Raw genomic sequence first — 24,998 nt, 5'->3', positions numbered from 1 at the left:
TCGGCGTATAGGGGTTCATACCCAAACACGGTCGCCGGGCTGGTACTCGACGAAGCGTCGTCAGAGGTTGTAGTGTCGGCTGTCCGTCCTCTGCTGGTTTTTGATCCGCAGACGGGCGAGCTGTCGGGCTTCTTCGGCGCACTGGAGATGGGCAGCGACGTCAAGATTCTCCTCGTCAGAGACGTGCGGCAGCATGGCGTCGAGCGTCGTCGTCGGGTTCCTGCCGTACACTAGCTTGAATGGCATGATCTGTGTTGTTTCTTGCACCGCCGTGTTGTAAGCGAATGTTACGTATGGCAGGATCGCATCCCAGGTCTTGTGCTCGACATCGACGTACATTGCTAGCATGTCGGCGAGGGTTTTATTCAGGCGCTCCGTAAGACCATTCGTCTGCGGATGGTAGGCAGTTGTCCTCCTGTGACTTGTCTGGCTGTATTGCAGAATGGCTTGCATGAGCTCTGCTGTAAAAACCGTTCCTCTGTCGGTGATGAGGACTTCTGGAGCACCATGTCGCAGCAGGATGTTCTCAACGAAAAATTTCGCCACTCCGGCTGCGCTACCTTTCGGTAGTGCTTTAGTTTCAGCGAAGCGGGTGAGGTAGTCCGTCGCTACGACGATCCACTTATTTCCGGTTGTTGACGTCGGAAAGGGTCCCAGCAAGTCCATCCCGATCTGCTGGAATGGTCGGCAAGGAGGCTCGATTGGCTGTAGTAATCCGACTGGCCTTGTCGGCGGTGTCTTGCGTCGCTGACAGTCTCGGCATGTTCTGACATAACGGCCGACGTCGGCAGTCAGGCGCGGCCAATAATACTTTTCTTGTATCCTCGATAGTGACCGGGAAAATCCGAGGTGTCCAGCGGTCGGATCGTCATGTAGGGCGCGCAGTACTTCTGGACGCAGCGCCGACGGAACGACAAGAAGGTAGTTGGCGCGGCCTGGTGAGAAGTTCTTCACGAGTAGATTGTTTTCAAGCGTGAAGGAAGATAATCCGCACTTAAATGCCCTGGGGACAACGTCGATGTGCCCTCCCAAATATTCGATGAGGCCTTTTAGCTCCGAGTCTGCCCGTTGCTGTTCAGCGAAGTCTTCTGCGCTTATCATTCCAAGGAACGCATCGTCATTCTCGTCATCGTGCGGCGGCGGGTCAATGGGGGCGCGTGATAGGCAATCGGCATCGGAGTGTTTTCGTCCGGACTTGTAGATAACAGTGATGTCGTATTCTTGTAGTCTGAGGCTCCACTGCGCCAGTCGTCCTGAAGGATCCTTTATATTGGCTAGCCAACACAACGCGTGATGGTCGCTGACGACTTTGAATGGCCTGCCATATAGATAAGGGCGAAATTTAGCTGTAGCCCAAACGATGGCGAGGCATTCCTTTTCGGTCGTAGAATAGTTGCCTTCCGCTTTTGACAGCGACCGGCTAGCATAAGCTATCACCTGTTCGACTCCGTTTTTCCTCTGGACTAGAACGGCACCGAGGCCTAGGCTACTGGCGTCAGTATGGATTTCTGTATCGGCGTACTCGTTGAAGTGCGCAAGTACCGGCGGCGACTGCATGCGTCGTCTGAGTTCTTCAAATGCGTCGGACTGCGGCGTTTCCCACTTGAACTCAACATCACATTTAGTTAGTCGTGTCAACGGCTCAGCAATGCGTGAAAAGTCCTTGACAAAGCGCCTGTAGTAGGCACACATGCCAAGGAATCTACGCACTGCCTTCTTGTCGATGGGTTGCGGGAACTGTGCGATGGCAGCTGTCTTTTGCGGGTCTGGGCGGACACCAGATTTGCTGATAACGTGGCCTAGGAAAAGAAGCTCATCATAAGCAAAGCGGCACTTTTCCGGCTTCAGAGTGAGCCCTGATGACTTGATGGCCTCTAGTACTGTCGCAAGCCGCCTCAGGTGATCGTCAAAATTTCCGGCGAAGACGACGACGTCATCGAAGTAAACGAGACAGGTCTGCCACTTCAATCCTGCTAAAACCGTGTCCATCACGCGCTGGAACGTTGCAGGCGCTGAGCACAGTCCGAATGGCATAACCTTGAACTCGTAGAGGCCGTCTGGGGTGATGAAGGCCGCCTTTTCGCGATCTCTTTCATCGACTTCTATTTGCCAATAGCCAGACTTGAGGTCCATTGACGAGAAGTATTTAGCGTTGCAGAGCCGATCCAATGCGTCGTCTATCCGTGGGAGGGGGTATACGTCCTTTTTTGTGATCTTGTTCAGACGACGATAATCGACGCAGAAACGTAGGGTTCCGTCCTTTTTCTTTACCAGGACAACAGGGGATGCCCACGGGCTTTTCGACGGCTGGATGATGTCATCGCGCAGCATTTCGTCGACCTGTTTTCTTATAGCTTCGCGTTCTCGCGGCGAAACTTGGTAAGGGCTCTGGCGGAGTGGTCGAGCGTACTCCTCGGTGATTATGCGATGCTTGGCGACTGGTGTTTGTCGAATCCTCGATGACGTCGAAAAGCAGCGTTTGTATCTTCGGAGCAGACTTCTGAGCTGCTGTTGCTTAATCATGGGGAGACTTGGATTAATGTCGTAGTCTGGTTCGGGAACCATGGTCGTCGGGGTAGATGCGGCAGAATCCGAGAGGACAAACGCATTGCTGTTTTCCAGAATTTCCTCGATGTATGCGATCGTCATGCCCTTGTTGATGTGCTTGAACTCCTGGCTGAAGTTTGTTAGCAACACTTTCGTGTTTCCTCCGTGCAGTCGAACGATCCCTCTTGCGACGCAAATTTCATGGTCTGGCAGTAGACCTTGGTCGCCTTCGATGACGCCTTCTACGTCAGCGGGGGTTTCGGTGCCGACCGAAATAACAATGCTGGAGCGAGGCGGGATGCTCACTTGATCTTCGAGCACACTCAAGGCGTGGTGACTACGAGGGCTCTCCGACGGTATCGCATGGTCTTCCGACAGAGTTATTGACTTCGACTTCAGATCAATGACTGCGTTGTGTTGGTTGAGGAAGTCCATGCCGAGAATGACGTCTCGTGAACACTGTTGGAGGATAACGAAGGTGACAGGGTAAGTCCGGTCGTAATGGTAATTCTTGCCGTGCACATTCCAGTCGGCGTTATGAGGTGTCCTCCAGCGGTCCGAATTTGAGGGCCTTCCCACGTAGTCTTCAACTGAGCGGCGATGGGTCCACTCATGACGGAGTAATCGGCTCCTGTGTCCACTAAAGCGGTGACTGCGTGGCCGTCGAGAAGGAAATCGAGGTCGATGGTTCTTTGTCTGGCATTGCAATTAGGTCTTGGCGTTGAATCACGGCTGCGTCGTGTTGAACTGAAGCTAGAACGTTGCGTCGTCAAGTTGCCTTTCGTCGTCATACTCTTTGCTTCCACATTTCGTCGGAACGGCGGCATGTCGTTGTGTCGTCGAAGTAGTCTATTCGGCGTCTTCGTCGGCGGCAGAGGATCTTCGTCAGTTCGACGAACAGCAACCGCACCTCCATCGGTTGCTGCTTTTAGTTTTCCGGATATGGGCTGACAGACCGGCACCGGGCTGGGCCAGTGTATGGTCGGCGCTGCGGCGACAGGTAGCGGCCTGGTGACGGCGAACGGGAAGGTCGTCGAGGGCTCCATTGAGTGGCGGCGAGGTAGTCAGCGATATCGCGAGGTCGTTCGCCAATCTGTGGGCGCGGCGCGTTAACGGCGAAACCTCGCAGTCCCATCTCCCGGTATGGGCATCGGCGGTACACATGGCCGGCTTCTCCGCAGTGGTAGCAGAGCGGGCGGTGGTCGGGGGCGCGCCAAACGTCAGTCTTCCTTGGAATGCCGCGTGGCTTGATGGATTGGCGTGCTGGCGGTGGGGGTGGTGGTGGACGACGGAACTGTGTCGTCACTGGGCCCAGCCGTGGGCGTGGAGGGGGAACGTGACGGCAGGCTACAGCGGCGTATGTCATCGCTTGCGGCTGAGGTTGCGGCGATTCAGGGGCTACTCCAAGTTGTTGTTGGAGCTCCTCACGCACGGCGTCGGCAATTGAAGTCACTTGAGGCTGTGATGACGGGAACAGCTTCTGTAGCTCCTCCCGCACAACCGCTCGGATAGTCTCGCGCAGGTCGTCGGTGGCCAGTGACTGAATTCCTGCGTAGTTTGTAGAGCTGGTGCGGCGGTTGAATTGCCGGTTCTGCATTTCGAGTGTCTTCTCGATGCTGGTGGCCTCGCGAAGGAATTCTTCTACGGTCGTCGGTGGCTTTCGTATCATTGCGCCGAAAAGTTCTTCCTTCACACCACGCATAAGTAGCCGGACTTTCTTCTCCTCGGGCATATTCGGTTCGGTGTGGCGGAAGAGACGGCTCATTTCTTCCGTAAAGATGGCTACGTTCTCGTTAGGTAGCTGTACTTGGGCGTCCAGCATAGCTTCGGCCCTTTTCTTGCGCCCGACGCTTGTAAAGGTGCGCATGAAGCCAGTACGGAACAGGTCCCATGTTGTCAATGTCGACTCCCTGTTCTCGAACCACGTTCTGGCGGCGTCTTCTAGGGCGAAGTATACATGCCGCAACTTGTCGTTGGAGTCCCAGTTGTTGAAAGTCGCGATTCGCTCGTACGTCTCCAGCCAGGATTCTGGGTCTTCAGTTGCTGTAGGATAACGGGGGACACTGGGGCAGCCATTTGGGTTGTCTTGACCACTATCTTCTTTGTCATTTCAGGCAGAAGTCCGTGCTCTGGGGGCAGTCTTTGCAGTCTGCGGCTAGCACGCTGGCCTTGGGCGATGTCGGTTTTGTCCTCGGGCTTCGGGCTTGGATCGCGGCTTCGCGGGGGCGTTCGGTACATCAACGCACAAGCACCTCCACCAGATGTCACGTGGTCGTGACGTCAAAGAACACAGTAGCAGTACTGTGAAAAGCAAAACTAGCTTTTATTGGGCGAACCTGTGCCCACAAAACAGGCTACACTTAAGGCACAACGAGAGCGGCGAACACAGTCGGCGATCGTCGAAAATCTGATCAGCGGGTCAAGCGCGTCGGCTTTTATAGAGCAGTCGTCGAATGTTCCAGACTAATCGTTCGGACCCGCGTGCCTTTCACAAAGTTCTACACCATTCGCGTCAGGTGATGAAATCAGATAACATAACGTTCGGCGACAACAGACAGCGGATAGAAGCATCGATAACGTTCCAGAAACTTCGGATACATACAGGCGCGTCCCACGCTGTGCGATTACATTTGTTAGGCTGCGAAACGTGGTTGCCCTATAAAGATAAGTATACGTGTCAATATCAAAGGGCTGTATAGTGCACTGTGTTTAATGCTAAATTATAATCGCCCTAGTCAATTTCAGAACAATAGATCAGAAACTACCAAGCCAGAGGAATGCCCCACATGGACGCCACAGGTCCAATCAACAACCTCCTAGTGCTGCAAAGGAAGGAAGGAAGAAGCACCACTAGCCTGCGGCCTTCCAAATGCTTGGCAATCTGATCCATCTCAGCCTTGGTGAAGCAGTCAACATCCTCAAGTACAGCCAGGACATGCTGGGGCAAGGACAGATTTGGCACCCGCAGAACAGCTGTGAAGGCGGGGCTCAGACCCATCTCATCCAGCACTCCCTTCAGGCTGCTCGTGCATAGCACGAGCAGCTTGCGGCCCTGCAATGGGACAGCGCACATGTGCTTCCAAGATCTTTTCTATACAATGCATGTCTAAATCTCTTACGATAGTGCACAACAGGGTTCTGTGTTCAGACTAAAAACTATGCACTTCAAGTCCTTCAATGCATTTTACTTACCTGGCACAGACATCATACAGAGTTCAGTGAAAACTCCATATCCACATCTTAAAGCAAGTGAAAAACACTCAGAACATCACAGTATGTGCCAACTTTCGCAGTAGAGAGTAATTTAACATATAATTATTTACAGTTTACCATATGCTACACTGAAATCTAGAGCACAAGGACGTCCACCATTACATACTAACATCCAAGAGCATTCACTTCAGGAACAGAGCTCTTGCCAGTTCCAGATGAAGCAAGCTCTTTAACATAACATCTACATAAACAGCTATGAATGCAGAAAATAATACCTTTGGAGGATCCTTCTGTAGAAGCACCAGAAGAGCTTGCAGCACCAGGTTTGAATACCTCGGTCCAATGGGACCATAGTCTGTCAATGCAAATTTGCCACCAAGTGCAATAAGTTTAGGGTTTAATAATATGGTACGTATTATTGTAACACCCTAGCCAAGCAAAAATGATCATGCCTCTTCAAGACAGCATTTCCAATAGCTTACCCAATAAGCGTTCAATGTTGTCTACCAATATGCAGCTTTGCTGAGACCTGTAGGCATCATCGAACACCTGCAAAATAAATTTTCACCTTGTCAACAGATGAGAAGCCTAATAGTACAAGCATTCTGGTGATGTGTCATTCTATTTCAACTCCTTTTCTAAACCTTGAAGACCGAAAGAACCACAAGTTTTATGGTTTGAAGACATTACAGGGTGTAAAAATTTAGTTCTAATGGTGCTTTTTACATTTCACTAGCATCAACACGCAAGAGCCACCTCTTCGTGATTAACATACATGCAGCCATCCTGGAAAATACTGAGAACAGACCAGGGACGACTTGCATGAATGTTTATTAACGAAATAATCACAGTTTTAATATATTGTTACGTAGGAAGACGCAGACGAAAAGCTATGTACAACTATATTTACAAGAAAATACGCTGCGCATGGCCAAGAGGCAACAGCCCGCGCTAGCTTTTAATAGTCGCCGCCGTCTTCACACTGCTCGCCTTTTCGTGATCGCACATATTGTTCCGTAGCACTACCCCCGGCTGCAAAAGCGCCGTCCCGGAGCGACTAAAGATCGGACTCAGAAGCAGTGTAGTAGGCCTTGAGCCTATTGACATGCACGACATCACTAGATGCCAGAGGAGAGGACGAGGTTGAACCCACAGGAGCAATTTCGTAAGTCACAGGCGTCACCTGGCGCAGCACAAGGTAGGGCCCTGTGTATCGTGAAAGGAGGTTCTCTGAAAGTCCGACGTGACGGGAGGGCGACCACAGGAGCACGAGCGCACCAGGCGAAAACTGTACGCCACGATGGCGGGCGTTGACACTCCTGAGTGGTTTGTGAGGCCGTCAGTCGAGCACAGGCAAGCAGGAGTGCATGGTCGGCGAGGGCGATGGCGTCGCGCGCATACTCGTTTGTTGAGATCGCAGCAGAAGGAAGTGCAGTGTCTAGGGGCAAGGTAGGTTCGCGACCGTACAGTAGATAAAATTGAGAAAATCCGGCGGTGTCGTGCCAGGAAGAATTGTACGCAAATGTTACGTAAGGAAGGGAAATGTCCCAGTCGTGGTGGTCTTTGGAAACGTACTTGGACAGCATATCGGTAAGAGTACGGTTTAACCGCTCTGTCAGGCCATTGGTTTGAGGATGATATGAGGTAGTCAGTTTGTGTTGAATGGAGCAGGAATGCACAATGTCAGCGATAACTTTCGAGAGGAAGTTTCGACCACGGTCAGTAAGCAGCTGTCACGGGGCGCCATGAAGCAAGATAATGTCATGCAAGAGAAAGTCCGCGACGTCAGTGGCGCAACTGGTAGGGAGAGCTCGAGTGATAGCGTATCGGGTGGCGTAATCAGTTGCAACGGCTACCCATGTGTTCCCAGAGGATGATGTGGGAAAGGGACCGAGCAGGTCTAATCCAACACGAAAGAACGGTTCCACAGGGACGGTGATCGGCTGGAGATGACCAGCAGGTAGCACCTGAGGTGTTTTCCGACGCTGGCAGGGATCACAGGCAGCAACATAGCGTAGAACGAAGCGAGCGAGACCAGGCCAACAGAAGCGGCAGCGGACGCGGTCGTACGTGTGGGTTACGCCAAGATGTCCTGCAGTGGGTGTGTCATGCATCTCAAAGAGCACAGTCTGTCGTAGCTGTTTTGGCACGACAAGAAGAAGATCAGAGCTGTCAGGGAGGAAGTTCCTTCGATACGGAATGCTGCCCTGGAGGACATATCAGCGAACGGATGCGTCAGTAGGTGTAGAGTGCAGACGCTCGATAAGTGCTCGCAGCGATAGGTCTCGGTACTGCTCATCGGCGATGTTAGCGAAGGCAGAAACAGAGAAAGTGCCGTTGGCGCTACTACTGTCAGCGTCGTCAGGCTCGTCGACCGGGTAGCAAGACAGGCAGTCAGCGTCCTTGTGTAGTCGGCAAGATTTATAGGTGACAGTATACAAATATTCTTGGAGGCATAAGGCCCAGCGACCAAGTCTTCCTGTAGGATCTTTCAGTGAGCATAACCAGCAAAGCGCGTGATGGTCTGTGACAACAGAAAAGTGTTGGCCATATAAGTATAGGCGGAATTTCGCAACCGCCCAAACTAGGGCCAGACACTCACGCTCAGTGATGGAATAGTTGCGCTCCGCGGGTGAGAGGAGCCTGCTGGCGTAAACGATAACACGGTCGTGGCCATGCTGGTGTTGTGCCAGTACTGCGCCAATTCCGTGACCACTGGCATCAGCACGGACTTCGGTAGGCGCAGAAGGATAGAAATGGGCCAGAACGGGAGGCGTTGTGAGAATGTCGATTAGATGTGAGAATGCAGAGGTCTCGTTATCGCCCCACTGGAAAGGGGCATCGTTTTTCAAAAGCTCGGTTAGTGGTCGTGCTATGGCGGCGAAATTTCTCACGAAACGGCGGTGAACAAAGGCCGATGAAGCTGCGCACATCCTTGACACACTTCGGAACAGGGAAGTGCGCAACAGCATGGATCTTGCCTGGGTCCGGTTGCACTCCATTCACGTCAACGAGATGTCCAAGGATGGTAATCTGGCGACGGCCGAATTGACACTTCGATGCGTTGAGTTGCAGACTGGCTCGACGAAAAATGTCCAGGACTGCTGAGAGGCGCTCGAAGTGCGTAGCGAACGTTGGGGAGAATACGATAACGTCGTCCAAGTAGCACAGGCACGTGGACCATTTGAAACCGTGAAGAAGGGAGTCCATCATGCGTTCAAAAGTGGCAGGGGCGTTACATAGACCGAATGGCATCACTTTGAATTGATAAAGACCGTCGGGTGTTACAAAAGAAGTCTTCTCGCGGTCAAGATCGTCCACGGCAATCTGCCAGTAGCCGGAGCGAAGGTCAATAGAGGAGAAATAGCGAGCACCGCGAAGGCAGTCAAGGGCGTCATCAATCCGAGGTAGGGGGTACACGCAGACGAAAAGCTATGTAAACGTATATTTACAGGAAAATACGCTGCGCTTGGCCAAGAGGCAACAGCCCGCGCTAGCTTCTAATAGTCGTCGTCGTCTTCACACTGCTTGCCTTTTCGTGATCGCACACATTGTTCCGTAGCAATATTATTAAGTGCTCCCTAGATTACTTCCACTTTGCACCAAGCTGACAGTTTACTAAATATACTGATAGGAAAATTTCACTTTAAAGGGTGCCTTTGATGCAGAATATTGATAAACTCGTGTGACAAACTTCTCGGAACAGATCAGCAATTCCACCATCTGGAAATTAAGAAGCAGAACACATTAGGCAGTAAAGAAACATTTTTGCAAAATTTTGATTTTCTCTTTTAGCAACAGGTGTCAGAAACACTGTGCTTAACAATGTCATGCATCACTGCAACCTTTTTTGACTAGTGAAGCATTGGGGCTCTTACAAGGCTAGGGATGCTGGGAAAAAGCTGGCCCGTAAATTGCCACAAACTTTATTATCAATACTTCAAAGGTCCCATAGAGTGGGGCTTTACATGGGGGGGTGGGTAATACAGTTCAGGACAATAATCATTCAATGGCAGCCTTGAAGAGCACGGGATTGCTGTGCATGATGATGTTCACATGCAGACCGTTCAAGTTCTTGTTTGTGTGAAAAAGAAAACAAGACGTGCCATTGTGCAAGCATGTGGTGGGTACCTAGCTTTCTCATAAGAGATGCGGTGTGACGCCCAATATGTTTGTCTCATTGCATCTCTGTGCCTCGGCATCAGTTTGCCATGTTCACAACAACTGGAAGGTGTCCTTTCGATGCTCAAAGATGCTGGAATGATTTTGTACACCATCTTATCCACCATGAAATATAATAAGGAGTCAAAAAGCTTTTCCATGCAGCACAGTCATGGGATGGATGAATGTAAACAGAGCAGTCACGGGCAAGATGCAGCGTATCCATGTCCAGTTCCAGCCTAGTTACATGATACAGTTAAACCTCGATATAACGAACTTCAATATAAAAAAGTACTTAACGTTGCATAACCTCTTGTCCATAGAACCTCAATATAACAGAGTCCGTTTGCATGCGATTTCAATGCAACGAAATTTCACTGACGCCACAAAAGAATGCCGAAACAATAAATGGAAACTTCGGCCGATGCAGATGGTCAGACGATTTAATTACAAGCGGCTGCTTGCAAAAGCACCTCTCAAATGCTATTCAACAGCAGCAATGGCCAAAGGGGCGCCGTATCATGTTCCGTATAAAGTCCAAGTGCGAGAAGATCCTATAGCACCCTGTGAACTGTGTGTTTTAAGTACGAGTGAAAGTGTGGGAGGCTGAAACAATAAAGATGGTGGCTTCAAAAGTGCCGCCTTCCCGAGCGAGCAAGGGGAAAGAGGGGCAGGGGAGTGAGCTCGCAGTAGCTCGCAGTGAGCTCGCAGAACGCGATCAAATGCGCACTAGTGGAGGTAAGTTGGCATGTGTCTAGATTTCTGGTGCGTGTCCTGAACCCACCAAAAATACAACCTAGGCAACAAATTTCGCTGCAGGAATACACTACCTTTATTCGGCGATCTTTGGATTACTTAATGTAATCAGAGATGCTGGTTTGCCGCGTCCTGTATTTCGAGGCTTCAAGGGTCATGTTTTCTAGTTGGCCAACTACATGCAGCATTTGTCAATTTCCTCTGTGGCATTCTACAAAACTGCAGATAACGTTCAGCGATCCGATAACTTCCCCGAGAGCAGGTGCTCGGGAGGGCTCGTCAGCGTCGTCATCGTCGCTGTTATCGCACATGGATGCATCAGCGGCAGCTTCACTCTCCAAGTTTGTTCATCATTTTTAAAGTTCAGATACTTGGCAAAGCCGACTGCACCAGATTCGCTATCCTCTGCACAGAGTGCATTGATGCGGTCACAATACTCGGCTCCTTCTTCATCAAGTGCACATGAATAGTCAGCATCAGCATCAACAGAGCTTTCCTTCGAGAAGCCAGCATGTTCAAAACACCACATGATCAAAGTGGGTTCCACTTGCTTCCATGCATACACAATAAGACAGATGGCCCCGAGGAGGTCAATGGAGCACTCCTTGCCGTTGTCATAGCAAAGGAGCATGCGCTTGAGCAGGTGGCGGCGGTAAATCTTCCTCGTGTAGTGAATGAAGCCTTGTCCATTGGCTGCAAGATCGACGTGGTGTTCGGAGGAAGAAATACCATCCTGATAGCTTTCAGGTGTGGGATGTCACCATGCGCCGGCGATTAACAATGAAGAGTACATTCCTGCCTGTGGCCGTGAATTTACAGCCAAGCTGCCAAACGTAATCTTCAAATATTGCGCCCGTGACCCAGGCTTTCTTGTTGTGCCAGTAGATAAGCTCATCCCTTGACAGCAGCCGTGCATTTTTAAAGCAGCAAGGCTCCCCACTCCTCCCAACTACGAGTCGTGGCAGCTTGTGTTTACCGCACATGTTTGCACCGAACAGAATGGTAATTCTTTCCTTGCCCTGCTTTTGATCCTCGACTGCAGTGTCCTTCACTGTGAACGTTTTTGTGGGCAGCATATTGTAAAATAGGGCTGCCTCGTCAAGGTTGTACACATCGTCTGCACCGTACGCGCTAAGCAACGTAGCCAACGTGCGTTTCTTCCAATCGTCGACGACACTCTTGTTTGCGCTGCCGCTCTCGCCACAGACACAGGAACACCGCGACTGTAAAGGCAGGAAGTATTAGTTGCCATGCCCACCAGTGGAAAAGGGTTAGGGACCCTTTGTACGCGGATCTGAAAGAGTCACTTTACCATTGGTTTATCACAACCTGCGCGCATAATGTGCCAATCAGTGGGCCAATACTTGCTGCCAAAGCAAAAAACTTCGCTTTTCTTCTGGGACGGCCAAATTTTGAACCCGGAGGAGGCTGGATTCAGAGTTTTAAAGAGCGGCATGGCATCATTTATAAAAACGTGGTAGGGGAAGTGGCGTCCTTGGATATGCAGGCGAAGCAGCAGTGGCTACTGACAAAGCTGCTCAGTGTGCTGGAGCGTATGCAAACAAGGATATTTACAACTGTGACGAAACTGCTCTTTTTTTAAATGTTGCCGTTGAAGATGCATGTTTTTAAAGGAGATACATGCCCTGGCAGGAAGCACTCCAAATTTAGGGAGACTCTGCGTTACTGTGTGTTAGCATGGACGGGAGACATCGCCTCAAGCCTTTCATTATCGGGCGATCCAAGACGCCAGCATGCTTCAAGAATCAGCACATCCCCGTCCGCTATCGCAGCAATAAGAAGGCGTGGATGACCCGTGACTTGTTCGAGGAGTGGCTGCTAGAGTTGGACAGCATAATTGAAAGTCAAGGAAGAAGAGTAGTGTTGCTACTGGACAACTGTAGTGCACAAAGCGTTAACCCGAAGCTGACATTGGTCAAATTGATGTTTCTGCCTCCCAACACTACGGCAGGTCTGCAGCCGTTGGACACCGGCGTGACATCTAACTTTAAAGCTTTATATCGGCGGCGCATGCTGAAGTGGCTAATCTTAGTCACTGATCGCACAGCTCCTGGCACGTTGGGCCATGCAGATGGGCCCGCTGACCTGAAAATCAGCCTTTTGAAGGCCGTGCGCTTCATCTATGGTGTGTGCTATGAGGTGAAGCAGTCCACCATACAAAATTACTTCAAAAAGTCAGGCTTTGTGCACCGGGACCCACCTACCCCCTACCCCCCCTACTGCTAGTGAGACCAACACGGTGGATGCCGCCGACTTAACCGAGCTCTGGGAGCATGTCACTACTGGTTACACAGGTGGTGCGTCGATGGAGGAGTTCTTGACTGCAGACAGTGCTGCCTTGTTCTGCGATGAGATCGCCAATGAGTCGATCGCCGAAGGTGTGCTGTCACAGCAAACGGCAATGTTGTGTGACAGTGGCTCCTTGACCCCAACCTCGATGTCTGCACAAAGTGCATTGTCGTCGATTGACTCCTTGGGCGCTATAACGTAAAGCTATTCCAACTCTGCAATCAGCCCTCCGCGATTGGTCAAAAACTTTTTCCACGACCACCACTTCGCCTGTCTGTCACGCGACGTCACAAAAACCGCGATAGCTCCCCATATTATATAACGTGTACACACTGATTATGCATGACTGGACAGAACAAGAGAAAAACAGTTATTTCTGATTTGACGCCTTCTCACGATTAGCCCTCGGCTATTGGTCAAAAGTTTTCGGGCTACACCCACATCACCTGCCTGTCACGCGACGTCACAAAACCACGAAAGCTCACCACCTCAAAGCGATGCGTACGTGTTAAAGATGCATTAACATGCCGAACAAAACTGAGTTTTCTTCTGAATAGCCACAGGCTGCCCCACTCCTAAAGGAATGAATGATGGCTGCCGCCGATAGCTCAGGCACTGGCTACTAGCACTTGCTGGAGAGCATGGGTTTATTTGCGTATAATAAAGCTTCTTGCGTGGCCGTGTAACGTTTTCGAGCACTTTCGGCACGTTTACAACCTCATTCTGCCAATTCTTCTTTGCTGAGGATCCATAGCAGCATTCTTAACTTTCCATTACATGCCACTGCAATTTTCAACCAGCCACCGCAAGCTAAGTAAGTGGAAGCAGACCAATCACAGACGCCGGCATCACCCTCTTCAGCCGGTTATCGATTTTCAGTGCACTGGCGCGGCCCCATCGAATCCCTCTCCACTTGAGGTTGCTCTTCACCTTTTGTCAGCCAATGAGATAAGACAAGCCGCTCAGTGTAGGCAATGTTATTCACTCTTAAAGCGAAAAAGTGACCTCCTATAAACGAGGAGAGCATTTGATTGGTCGGTTCAGACAACCTTGCGGGCCACCGCCCGATGCTTGAGCCGGCAGTTACGCAAAATTTGATGTGCGGAGATTGCAATAAAAACATATTGGAATAGTTTTACGTTATGGGGCCCCTTAATTGATTTTATGCATTCCAAAGGATTGCCGCCAGTGTACGCGCAGCAGCTGGAAGCTATGCATACCACGGTTGTGAAGCTGAAGCTACGTGAAAGCAAGTGCAGATTTCAGATTATTTCAGCGTGCCTAACGCTTGACAGGATCTTTGGCGCTAGAAACAGGGTGTCTACCAAGTTGGCATTTCACATTCCCTGAGTTTTCCAGGTTTTCCCCCCGAGTGCCTTTGCAAAATTCCCTGACTGATGCAGAACTACGTTTTATGTCAAGACGGGCTGAAACCATATCGCCCGACGCTGTCACTCTCTAGTAAGCATATAAAAAAATTTTTTTAATGACTTAATTGAATTTGAATACTAAGGAGTAGTGTTTATGTTACTCAAAAGAGAATAGAAGGGAGGGGTTAGTAAAATGCACAGCATATAAAATGTCTCCGGAAAAAATTGCAAATGGAGTCAGACATTCTCAAATACGAATAAAAAGGAGATGCATACAGAAGCAAATACTTTCTAATATGAGCTATTTCTATCAACTGATACCAAGCTCAAGAGTGATATGAGATCTGAACTTTGTCCCAATTGAGATTTTCTCTCAACAGCTCGTAAGTCAACCCCAACTGTCCTGACATACTCTTAGCCCACGCACGACACCTCAGTGTTGTGTCTCACTGCTTTAAAGAGTTTATTTTGGTTTGGATGAGGGACACATGCATCTCAGCATCAGCCAACACTTTGTTTTTTGAGCTCAAGCTCCTTCAAAACAGCGGCAGCACGCTTCCTTTCCCGTTCATTCCTCAATGTGTAGGTACTTTCTGTTCTTGTCCTTCTTCCCCCACTCGTTCGTCCCAGGACCATTTGAAGCATCTTTTTGGTCAGTTGCACAGTCCACGTCGGATTTTTCTAATTCCCTAGGGGGCGCGAAAACGTCTGAAAAATCGGCCAGTTGGAAAAAATAAATGCATGACCTTTACTACCCGTAAGGGCTCAAACCACCACAGGCACATTCGAAAACACTCTGAAAGCCTGTCGGTACACGTATTAGGCATATCGGTGCTCGTACTGTGACAGGAAATACCGGGTCCACATGTGTATAATTAAGGAATACATACTATGTCACGTGGCAATAGCCCCTTCCCATGCTTGTTATGCTTCACTGCAATACTTTTGCGTGTGCTTCACCAAGTAACATTTCTGTACAGAGGCGAAGCTGACTTTCGAGAACCGGCCTTATACCACGCACCGTGCTTTCCAAGCTTCTAAGCCAATCGCGAGGACCACAAAGGCGGAGTCCGTGCCATTGCTGACATCAGCGAATTTTTTCAATAAAAAACATGGCACCCAACGGCAAGAAGCTTCATAGCGAATGTCGAAGCAGCTAGGCCTAGCGTTGCCGCAGTGGTGGCTACGGCTGCCAGCGGATCTGCAAGCGAGAGCGCCGGTTCGAGGTGGCGAGATAATCAAAATGGCAGTGGTGGTGGCTTTGATTGATGCTGTTTCAGACCTGTGGTCACGGCAAAACGTCCGGAAAATCGGACGGCGAAGAGTGCTTGAGTCAGAAATTTCAGACGTTCTGATACATTGACTTTATGGGGTACGTGGTGGTGCTGCGAAGCCATCCAAATTACCGGGAATCTGGGAAGTCAGTCATTGACTGTACACTGGCAACTCCTCCGGCCGACGACAGGATGTCAAAGATGATTCATTAAGATTCCTGTCTGTCACTCGAGCCAGCATTACTGCGACTTTCGACCCTTTCAATAAAATCACAGCTAATTTTTCCTGATAAAGGCACAAATTCCCTGAGTTTTCCCCGAGTTTTTCCAGGCTACTGAAAATCCCTGAGAATTCCCGGTTTTCCTGGTTGGCAGACACCCTGTAAAAATAAAACTTTTTCACAGCCTGCTTCCCACAACATCTATTCTTTAGTGCAAGTGGCAAATTCGGCTTCAGAGCGACAAAAGTATGTTCGGCAGCTTTTTTTTTTCTTTTTTTTTAAACGGCAGTCCAGATATAGCAATCATTGGTTGTAACGATCATATTTTTCGTATTTCTCGATATCGTTATAAGTGGACTGCACTGTAGAACGAAATTTCGCTATAACGAAGCAAATTGCTGGTTCTACCAACTTCGTTAGATCGAGGTTTAACTGTAATTATGCCGGTGTGTTGTGAACTGCGAGGTCGAAAAGTGCAGTGGTGCATGCATCTGTATGTCGCACTGGTGTGGTGGGGATGTGAAAGGTGTTTGAGGTGAAAATCTTTGACAAAATGGGGCAGTCAGCTCCAGACTAGAAGCTTACCATTATCATTGAAAAGGAAGGTGTACAATCACTGCATTTTACCAGTACTGACATACGGGGTAGAGACTTGGAGACTGACAAAGCTTGAGAACAAGTTAAGGACCGCGTAAACAGCGCTGGAATGAAGACTGCTAGGCATAACGCTAAGAGACAGAAAGAGAGCGGTTTGGATTTGAGAGCAAACGTGTATAGCCGATATTCTAATTGACATCAAGAGAAAAAAATGGAGCTGGGCAGGTCATGTAATGCGCCAGTTAGCTAACCATTGGACCATTAGGGTTACAGAATGGGCACCAAGAGAAGGGAAACGCAGTCAAGAATGGCAGAAGACCAGGTGGAGCGATGAAATTAGGAAATCTGCGGGCACAAGTTAGAATCGGTTGGCGCAGGACAGGGGTAATTGGAGATCGCAGGGAGAGGCCTTCGTCCTGCACTGGAAATAAAACAGGCTGCTGCTGATGATGATGACAAGCCTACTTGTGTCTGCTTCGACGATGTAGTTAGCAGGTGACAGAGTTGTTCAATATGCTTTGGCCTGTGGCATGCTAACATACTAGCATTCATGTTTAACTGGCAGCCTGCGTCTACACGCTCTGCCTGTACAAGAAATAGAAGTGCGCCAATTGTTGACTAAAGCATAGTGTGATGTGCTAAGTGTTGTTGATGTGCTGGCGCTCAATCTCAATAACTCATCTAACTGAAACTATCACTTGCGTGTTAGCATGGTGCACATAAGTATACCTGTGTAGTTTATAGCATGAGTGCTGTATGTCGGAATCATGGAATGCTTTTTCAGGACCCATCCACTTTACTGTTTATGCTCGTAATGTTTTGTGTAAGGAAAGTGTCTATGCACAATTATAGCATTATACACTACTACAAATAAAAAACTTATTCACCAGGTTCCCGTATGACTTTTGCTTAGAAATAAAGGTGGCCTAGTGAGGATCACACACTATGTTGCTTAAATGGGAGTGCATGGTATACATCACTCTTTCTGCTAAATCGCTCGCTCGTTCAGGCCTACATGTCACCCAGTGGTTCACGCATTTTAATAGTATACCACATTTGTGTGCATTATTGCTTTTCTCATTCATAATAACTCAGAATATGCGTCACTTACACGGTGCACAGCAGAAAGTGTAGAATATGTGGGAGCACCATCTGTCATAACAGCAAAATAAGATGCATGCTGTATTTTGCCAGTTGACTATGGTTTCACTTAAACAGCGTCGGACAATACCATGGTTCCATTCCAGCAAACTATACACTTTCTACTAAACTTCACCGTAAACGATGTGCACAGGCAAGTCATACACCAAAATGTGGTATTAAAGGGCCCCTAAACCACCTCCGATATTCTTTAAACATTTCAAGTAAACATACGCATCGAGTTCAGAATGCAGTCACGATCAACGATGCCAAATGCAGCAGCACTCTATGCCACTGGCACGCCACAAACTCCAAAAACAATCCTGTGCTCCTCTCCGGGCCTTTTCGGTATCCCCACCGCTCATCATGATATCACCATGGTGCACCTGGTGATGTCACCAGAAGCAGGTGCTGTCAATTGGTCGAACAAGAACCTATGACTTCCAGTTAGTCTGCTAGCAGCTGCATGTGCTCCCTGCTCTTCCTCGTCGTGTTGCTCACTTATGCGTGCTTGAAAATCGGCAACTACTGCCCAGAATGCAAGTGCTAAATCGCTTGCATTCCAACACAGACGTGCTTAGTGGTTTGATTAGCTGTGTGAACTGAGTCTGACAGTGTCTTCTGATGGCTAGAAGACATCCGTCTGCAGAGCTTGACTGCAAGAGCGCTGAGTGGAAAAACGAAACGATGCAACACCGGCTGCCTCATCATGACGCACTGCACAATGCCTGGTTTGCAACACTCATACATGCAACACAGGGTCCATAGCGGCACACTTCGCAGGAGCACGGGCTGGCATGGCAGCAACAGCGGCTAGCCGAGAAGCGCGGAGTCGCGGTAACCGGAAGTGGACAGTGTTTTGAAAAGCATGTTGGCGGTGACATATGCCACATGACATTAGGAGGAGCACTAAGCGAGGGCGCAAGACCAGCCAACGAATGGAGCGGAGCGAAAGAAAGAACAAAACAAGCGAGGGGCATGTTTTGATCATCAAATGCGTGTAGCTCCACTTTTATGGCACCGTTTCGAAAAATTCTCGCGGCTAGGTGTTCGTTGCAGACTCGCGCACAACTGTAACACCACAACTAAAGTTCCACTTCTGGGTGGTTTAGGGGCCCTTTAAAACACATCTACAATAAAATTTGAGCGTGAACAAGCCAGCGGCTTAGCCAATAGAGACATACATACTTCTTGTTTCACCCACATTTTGATCAAGATATCGCACCACTGGTCTACGAAGTGGCTGCTGTGCTAGGGAGAGCAGTGTGAAGTTGGGGGCTTTCGGTGCCTGTAGTCAAGGTATGAGGTGAGAGCCTTCTAGGAAACATTTAATAACACAGCCTTCAAATAACTCTTATTTTTGTTATTAAACATTTGCGTAAGCTTCCCCACATCTTGGTAGCTTGAAGCTCGACACCCTTTTTAATGCAAGCCATCAGTGAGTGTGAAGAAAATGAACCACTGTATGATGATGTACTTAAATGAAACAGTATTTTCTACCACAACTATGTGCTTCAATTTTCAATAATAAAAAAATATTGGAAACATGAAAATTTTTACTACAGTGTAAGATAACTTACCTTCTTGATAAGCTGACATTTAGCAGTTTCTGTGTAACCCACCATTCCATCAGGACCACAGAGCTTTATAAATGGAAACTCAGAACGCAGTGCAATTTTGGCTGCCAGTGCAGTTTTGCCCGAGTTCGGCGCACCTGTGGAGAAAGAAATTACACATCCACAGGCTGCTTATTATCTTTTTTTTTTGTAGTTGTTATTGCTGTTTTGTATTTACTAAATGGCTCAGCTAACCGTTTGGGGAATGCCACTGCAGCCCTGTTTGGTCAAGTGTGCATAACCCTGCAAACGGCAGCGGCATTGCGACATACAGCCTGCTGCTTGTGCACATAGCTCACGTTATGGTGCGTGTACAAACAGTGCCAAAGGAAAGAGCCTTTCATGCTCTCCCCTCAGCATCTCTTTACTGCAGTGCCCAAGATTCATGTGCACACTCAGCCTGGCACGTTTACCTTCAGCATGTCTGGCTACCAAGGCCAAGTCCCTTCACAGCAAACCTAGTCAGCAGATGTGTGTGTCTGAGCCAACTTCCCAAGAGCCTGTCAGTCATAGACAGCACTGGTCACATGGAGATTGTGCTATACATATACAATTCAACCTCGATACAACAACCAAATGACATAGTGGATATTATGAAGAAAACAAAATTTGGTTGTCCATGCTTTACTTCAATTGAGCAGTCTGGAGTATTCTCCTGCTATAACAAAACCAAAAATGTGGGACCCTATGGGGTACAGGTTACTGCAAAGGAAGCTTTTGTTTGCACACGGCTCAAAATATGCATTACGGCAGCAAAAATGTCAAATGCAGTCGATTGATTTTAAAGCAAAGCTTTCTTTGCCTCTTTTCTCGACTTTCTCACTGCTGCTGCTGCTGTTGCTGTCTGGCACATTGTGTCGGGGGATGGTTCAGAGCATGTCTATACAAGAGAGGAGCATGGCAGAGAGGAAAGGCGACGTGAGAAACTCATTTGGACTTTTGCACTGCGTCGAATGTGCACAATACCCTGTGGAGCTCCCTGGGCATCGCCACATTAGTTTCTTGATGGCTGTAATTACCCATGACCCCCGCAAAAAGCACTGCAAAAATTACAGCGCTTACCTTTCTACTAATGTGTAAGAACAGATGGAAGCTAGACAGATGCTCACAATTCCCATACAAGGGGGGATAGGGGAGAGGTGACGTGAGAAGGCAAGGTAACGCTACTATATAGACACGACAGTGGCTGCGGGCAAACTCAATAAAATTCAAGTTCGAGGCCCGATACGGTACATTTCAGCTTTTTCAGAAAAATAAACGCCATGCAAATTCGTCAAGCGGACAACTTACATAGAGCATGCAGAAGCAGAGCCGCATTTAAGAGCACTGTAGGGTCTAGGTGACACTACGAAAGCGGTCACACATCAAATCAACACTTCTGTGCCCACCATGGTAGCTTTGTAGCTATACGGCATTGCTTAAAGTTGCGAGTTTGATCCACCGCAGCAGCTGCATTTCGACAGAGGTGAAATAAAAAACACTCATGCGTTTAAATTTAGGGACACGTTAAAGAATGCTACGGTGTCAAAACTAATTCGGAGTCTGCCACTACGGTGTGCCCCATAATCTGATTGTGGTTTTGGCATGTACAGCCCAAGAATTCAATTAATGTTTAATACTTCTGCCATGATGCAATGTGACATGTCAGGCAATAAGTATGCTTAACCCTCTCAATATGCTTTACACTTGTTTTAATCTCAATCCAAAAGTAACAAACAATAAGCATAACTCGTCAAAGACACGAACAGCACTCACCTTCAAGAAGGATTGTGACCAGACCTCTCGACTCTGGAGACCGTGCCTGCTGGATGAATAAATCACCATCTTCCAGTATGGCACTTATCTGCGGTCCCCATGTGGTAACACCTTTAGACACCAGTTGTTCGATTTCTTCTGAACTAGTTCCGAACGCCTGTAATACCATGATCAACAACTTAAACCAAGTAAGACACAAAAGGTTTAGTTAACTGACAATTGACTCTTACCGGCTTTATATCATTCTCCAGTGCATTCATGAAGTCAGCTCGGGTAACAAGAAGCTTCTCAGCAGCTTCCGGGTCAAGTTCCACTTTACTTCCAGCCTGAATTAGAGCATATGGTGATTAGTTATCCTTATCCAACTGAAACAGAATTGTCGCAGATTATTTTGGCAAAGATTCAAGAGGCAATGGATGGGCAAGGTAATTATTGAAGGGAACACATATTAGCCGATATTAGCCGAGCATGAGCGAATTTTCCTGCAGGTCAGGAGAGAGAAGGATATATATATATATATATATATATATATATATATATATATATATATATATATATATATATATATATATATATATATATATACTATTAGAAAAACAGAGTTTGCCAGCGCGTATACAACTACTGGCATGCTACTCTGAACAGGGATGGCAATGGGATTAAAAGATTCCACAGGAGAGAGACAAAAAAAGAGGAAGGGGGGAATAAAAAAATATATGAAATGCATAAGTGAACCTGACACTAATATTTACAGGTGAGGTGGAGGGCAAAGTTAAGCTTTTCTTTATTTAGGTAGGTCAGGTAACATCCAGTTTTTTTGGGTAGATGGCATAAGGAAGGTGGCACTAGCTCTTTTCTAAGTAGCTGCATAGTGCAATGACAGCACTTTGGCAAGCACCAGCAACTGCAGCCTTCACAAGACGTGAGCCAGACGCCTGCATATTCCTTTTAACAGACCTACATGTACATGCAAATAATAGCACCAGTGCTTTGTGATAGATTGCACTTATTTTGCAAAATAATATGAAGCATAAGCAGTCATAAGTGGACAGGCCGCCATTGGAATATGAACCTAGCAACGTTTAACGCTAGAACGTTATCTAGTGAGGCGAGTCTAGCAGTGCTATTGGAGGAATTAGAGGGCAGTAAATGGGATATAATAGGGCTCAGTGAAGTTAGGAGGCCAAAAGAAGCATATACAGTGCTAAAAAGCGGGCATGTCCTGTGCTACCGGGGCTTAGCAGAGAGAAGAGAACTAGGCGTCGAATTCCTGATTAACTTAATTAATAAGAATATAGCTGGTAACATACAGGAATTCTACAGCATTAACGAGAGGGTGGCAGGTCTTGTTGTGAAACTTAATAAGAGGTACAAAATGAAGATTGTACAGGTGTACGCCCCTACATCCAGTCATGATGACCAGGAAGTCGAAAGCTTCTATGAAGACGTGGAATCGGCAATGGGTAGAGTGAAAACTAAATACACTATACTAATGGGCGACTTTAATGCCAAGGTAGGCAAGAAGCAGGCTGGAGACAAGGCAGTGGGGGAATATGGCATAGGCACTAGGAATAGCAGGGGAGAGTTATTAGTAGAGTTTGCGTAACAGAATAATATGAGGATAATGAATACCTTCTCCCGCAAGCGGGATAGCCGAAAGTCGACGTGGAGGAGCCCGAACGGTGAGACTAGAAATGAAACAGACTTCATCCTCTGCGCTAACCCTGGCATCATACAAGATGTGGACGTGCTCGGCAAGGTGCGCTGCAGTGACCACAGGATGGTGAGAACTCGAATTAGCCTAGACCTGAGAAGGGAACGGAAGAAACTGGTACATAAGAAGCCAATCAATGAGTTAGCGGTAAGAGGGAAAATAGAGGAATTCCAGATCAAGCTACAGAACAGGTATTGAGCTTTAACTCAGGAAGAGGACCTTAGTGTTGAAGCAATGAACGACAATCTTGTGGGCATCATTAAGGAGTGTGCAATGGAAGTCAGTGGTAACTCCGTAAGGCAGGATACCAGTAAACTATCGCAGGAGACGAAAGATCTGATCAAGAAACGCCAATGTATGAAAGCCTCTAACCCTACAGCTAGAATAGAACTGGCAGAACTTTCGAAGTTAATCAACAAGCATAAGACAGCTGACATAAGGAAGTATAATATGGATAGAATTGAACATGCTCTCAGGAAGGGAGGAAGCCTAAAAACAGTGAAGAAGAAACAAGGAATTGGCAAGAATCAGATGTACTATGCGTTAAGAGACAAAGCTGGCAATATCATTACTAATATGGATGAGAAAGTTCAAGTGGCTGAGGAGTTCTATAGAGATTTATACAGTACCAGTGGCACCCACGACGACAATGGAAGAGAAAATAGTCTAGAGGAATTCGAAATCCCACAGGTAACGCCAGAAGAAGTAAAGAAAGCCTTGGGAGATATGCAAAGGGGGAAGGCAGCTGGGGAGGATCAGGTAACAGCAGATTTGTTGAAGGGTGGTGGGCAAATTGTTCTAGAAAAACTGGTCACCCTGTATACGCAATGCCTCATAACGTCGAGCGTACCGGAATCTTGGAAAAACGCTAACATAATCCTAATCCATAAGAAAGGGAACGCCAAAGACTTGAAAAATTATAGACCGATCAGCTTACTGTCCGTTGCCTACAAACTATTTACTAAGGTAATCGCAAATACAATCAGGAACACCTTAGACTTCTGTCAAGAAAAGGACCAGGCAGGATTGTGTAAAGGCTACTCAACAATAGATCATATTCACACTATCAATCAGGTGATACAGAAATGTGCGGAATATAACCAACCCTTACATATAGCTTTCATTGATTACGAGAGAGCATTTGATTCTGTCGAAACCTCAGCAGTCATGGAGGCATTACGGAATCAGGGTGTAGGCGAGCCGTATGTAAAAATACTGAAAGATATCTATAGCGGCTCCACAGCCACCGAAGTCCTCCATAAAGAAAGCAACAAAATCCCAATAAAGAAAGGCGTCAGGCAGGGAGATACGAACTCTCCAGTGCTATTCACAGCGTGTTTACAGGAGGTATTCAGGGACCTGGATTGGGAAGAAATGGGGATAAAAGTTAATGGAGAATACCTTAGTAACTTGCGATTCGCTGATGATATTGCCTTGCTTAGTAACTCAGGGAACAATTGCAATGCATGCTCACTGACCCGGAGAGGTAAAGCAAAAGGGTGGGTCTAAATATTAATCTGCAGAAAACTAAGGAAATGTTTGACAGTCTCGGAAGAGAACAGCAGTTTATGATAGGTAGTGAGGCACTGGAAGTGGTAAGGGAATACATCTACTTAGGGCAGGTAGTGACCGCGGACCCGGATCATGGGACTGAAATAATCGGAAGAATAAAAAATGGGCTGGGGTGCCTTGGGCAGGCATCTGAACTCACGAAACAGCAGGTTGCCATTATCCCTCAAAAGAAAAGTGTATAAACAGCTGTGTTTTACAGTACTCGCCTACGGAGCAGAAACGTGGAGGCTTACGAAAAGGGTTCTACTCAAATTGAGACGACGCAACGAGCTATGGAAAGAAGAATGATAGGTGTAACGTTAAGGATAAGAAAAGAGCAATTGGGTGAGGGAACAAACGCGAGTTAATGACATCTTAGTTGAAATCAAGGAGAATTGGGCATGGGCAGGACATGTAATGAGAGAGAAGACAACCGATGGTCATTAAGGGTTACGGACTGGATTCCAAGGGAAGGAAGCGTAGCAGGGGCAGCAGAAAGTTAGGTGGGCGGATGAGATTAAGAAGTTTGCAGGGACGGCATGGCCACAATAGACATGACCGGGGTTGTTGGAGAAATATGGGAGAGGCCTTTGCCCTGCAGTGGGCGTAACCAGCCTGATGATGATAAGCAGTATTAATTGCTGCTACTATGCAATCATGCAGAAATACAACACAGATATGGCATGCGGGAAGAATAGGAAGCTGTTAGTGAAAGAAGCACACACTGCCATATTGGTAACCTGTGCGGGACCAACATAGTGGACTCAGCACAA

The 24,998-nt window shown here is 47.9% G+C and overlaps 1 protein-coding gene across 3 annotated transcripts in view; it reads right to left on the bottom strand.

Moving 5' to 3' along the window:
• LOC139054284 (vesicle-fusing ATPase 1-like) overlaps nucleotides 1-24,998 on the bottom strand; it is a 60,463-nt gene that overhangs the window by 12,332 nt on the left and 23,133 nt on the right. For all 3 annotated transcript variants that reach the window (XM_070531033.1, XM_070531032.1, XM_070531034.1), the window contains exons 14-19: nucleotides 21,191-21,286; nucleotides 20,961-21,117; nucleotides 19,170-19,303; nucleotides 6,243-6,309; nucleotides 6,036-6,115; nucleotides 5,403-5,599 (exon numbers count right to left, since the gene is read on the bottom strand). In XM_070531033.1, the coding sequence (XP_070387134.1) occupies nucleotides 5,403-5,599; nucleotides 6,036-6,115; nucleotides 6,243-6,309; nucleotides 19,170-19,303; nucleotides 20,961-21,117; nucleotides 21,191-21,286 (731 nt within the window). The remainder of the gene's footprint in view (nucleotides 1-5,402; nucleotides 5,600-6,035; nucleotides 6,116-6,242; nucleotides 6,310-19,169; nucleotides 19,304-20,960; nucleotides 21,118-21,190; nucleotides 21,287-24,998) is intronic.

The sequence above is a fragment of the Dermacentor albipictus genome, chromosome 1 (genome assembly GCF_038994185.2).
Source record: "Dermacentor albipictus isolate Rhodes 1998 colony chromosome 1, USDA_Dalb.pri_finalv2, whole genome shotgun sequence".
Taxonomy (NCBI): Eukaryota; Metazoa; Arthropoda; class Arachnida; order Ixodida; family Ixodidae; genus Dermacentor; species Dermacentor albipictus.
This window is presented reverse-complemented; position numbering and strand designations above follow the sequence as displayed.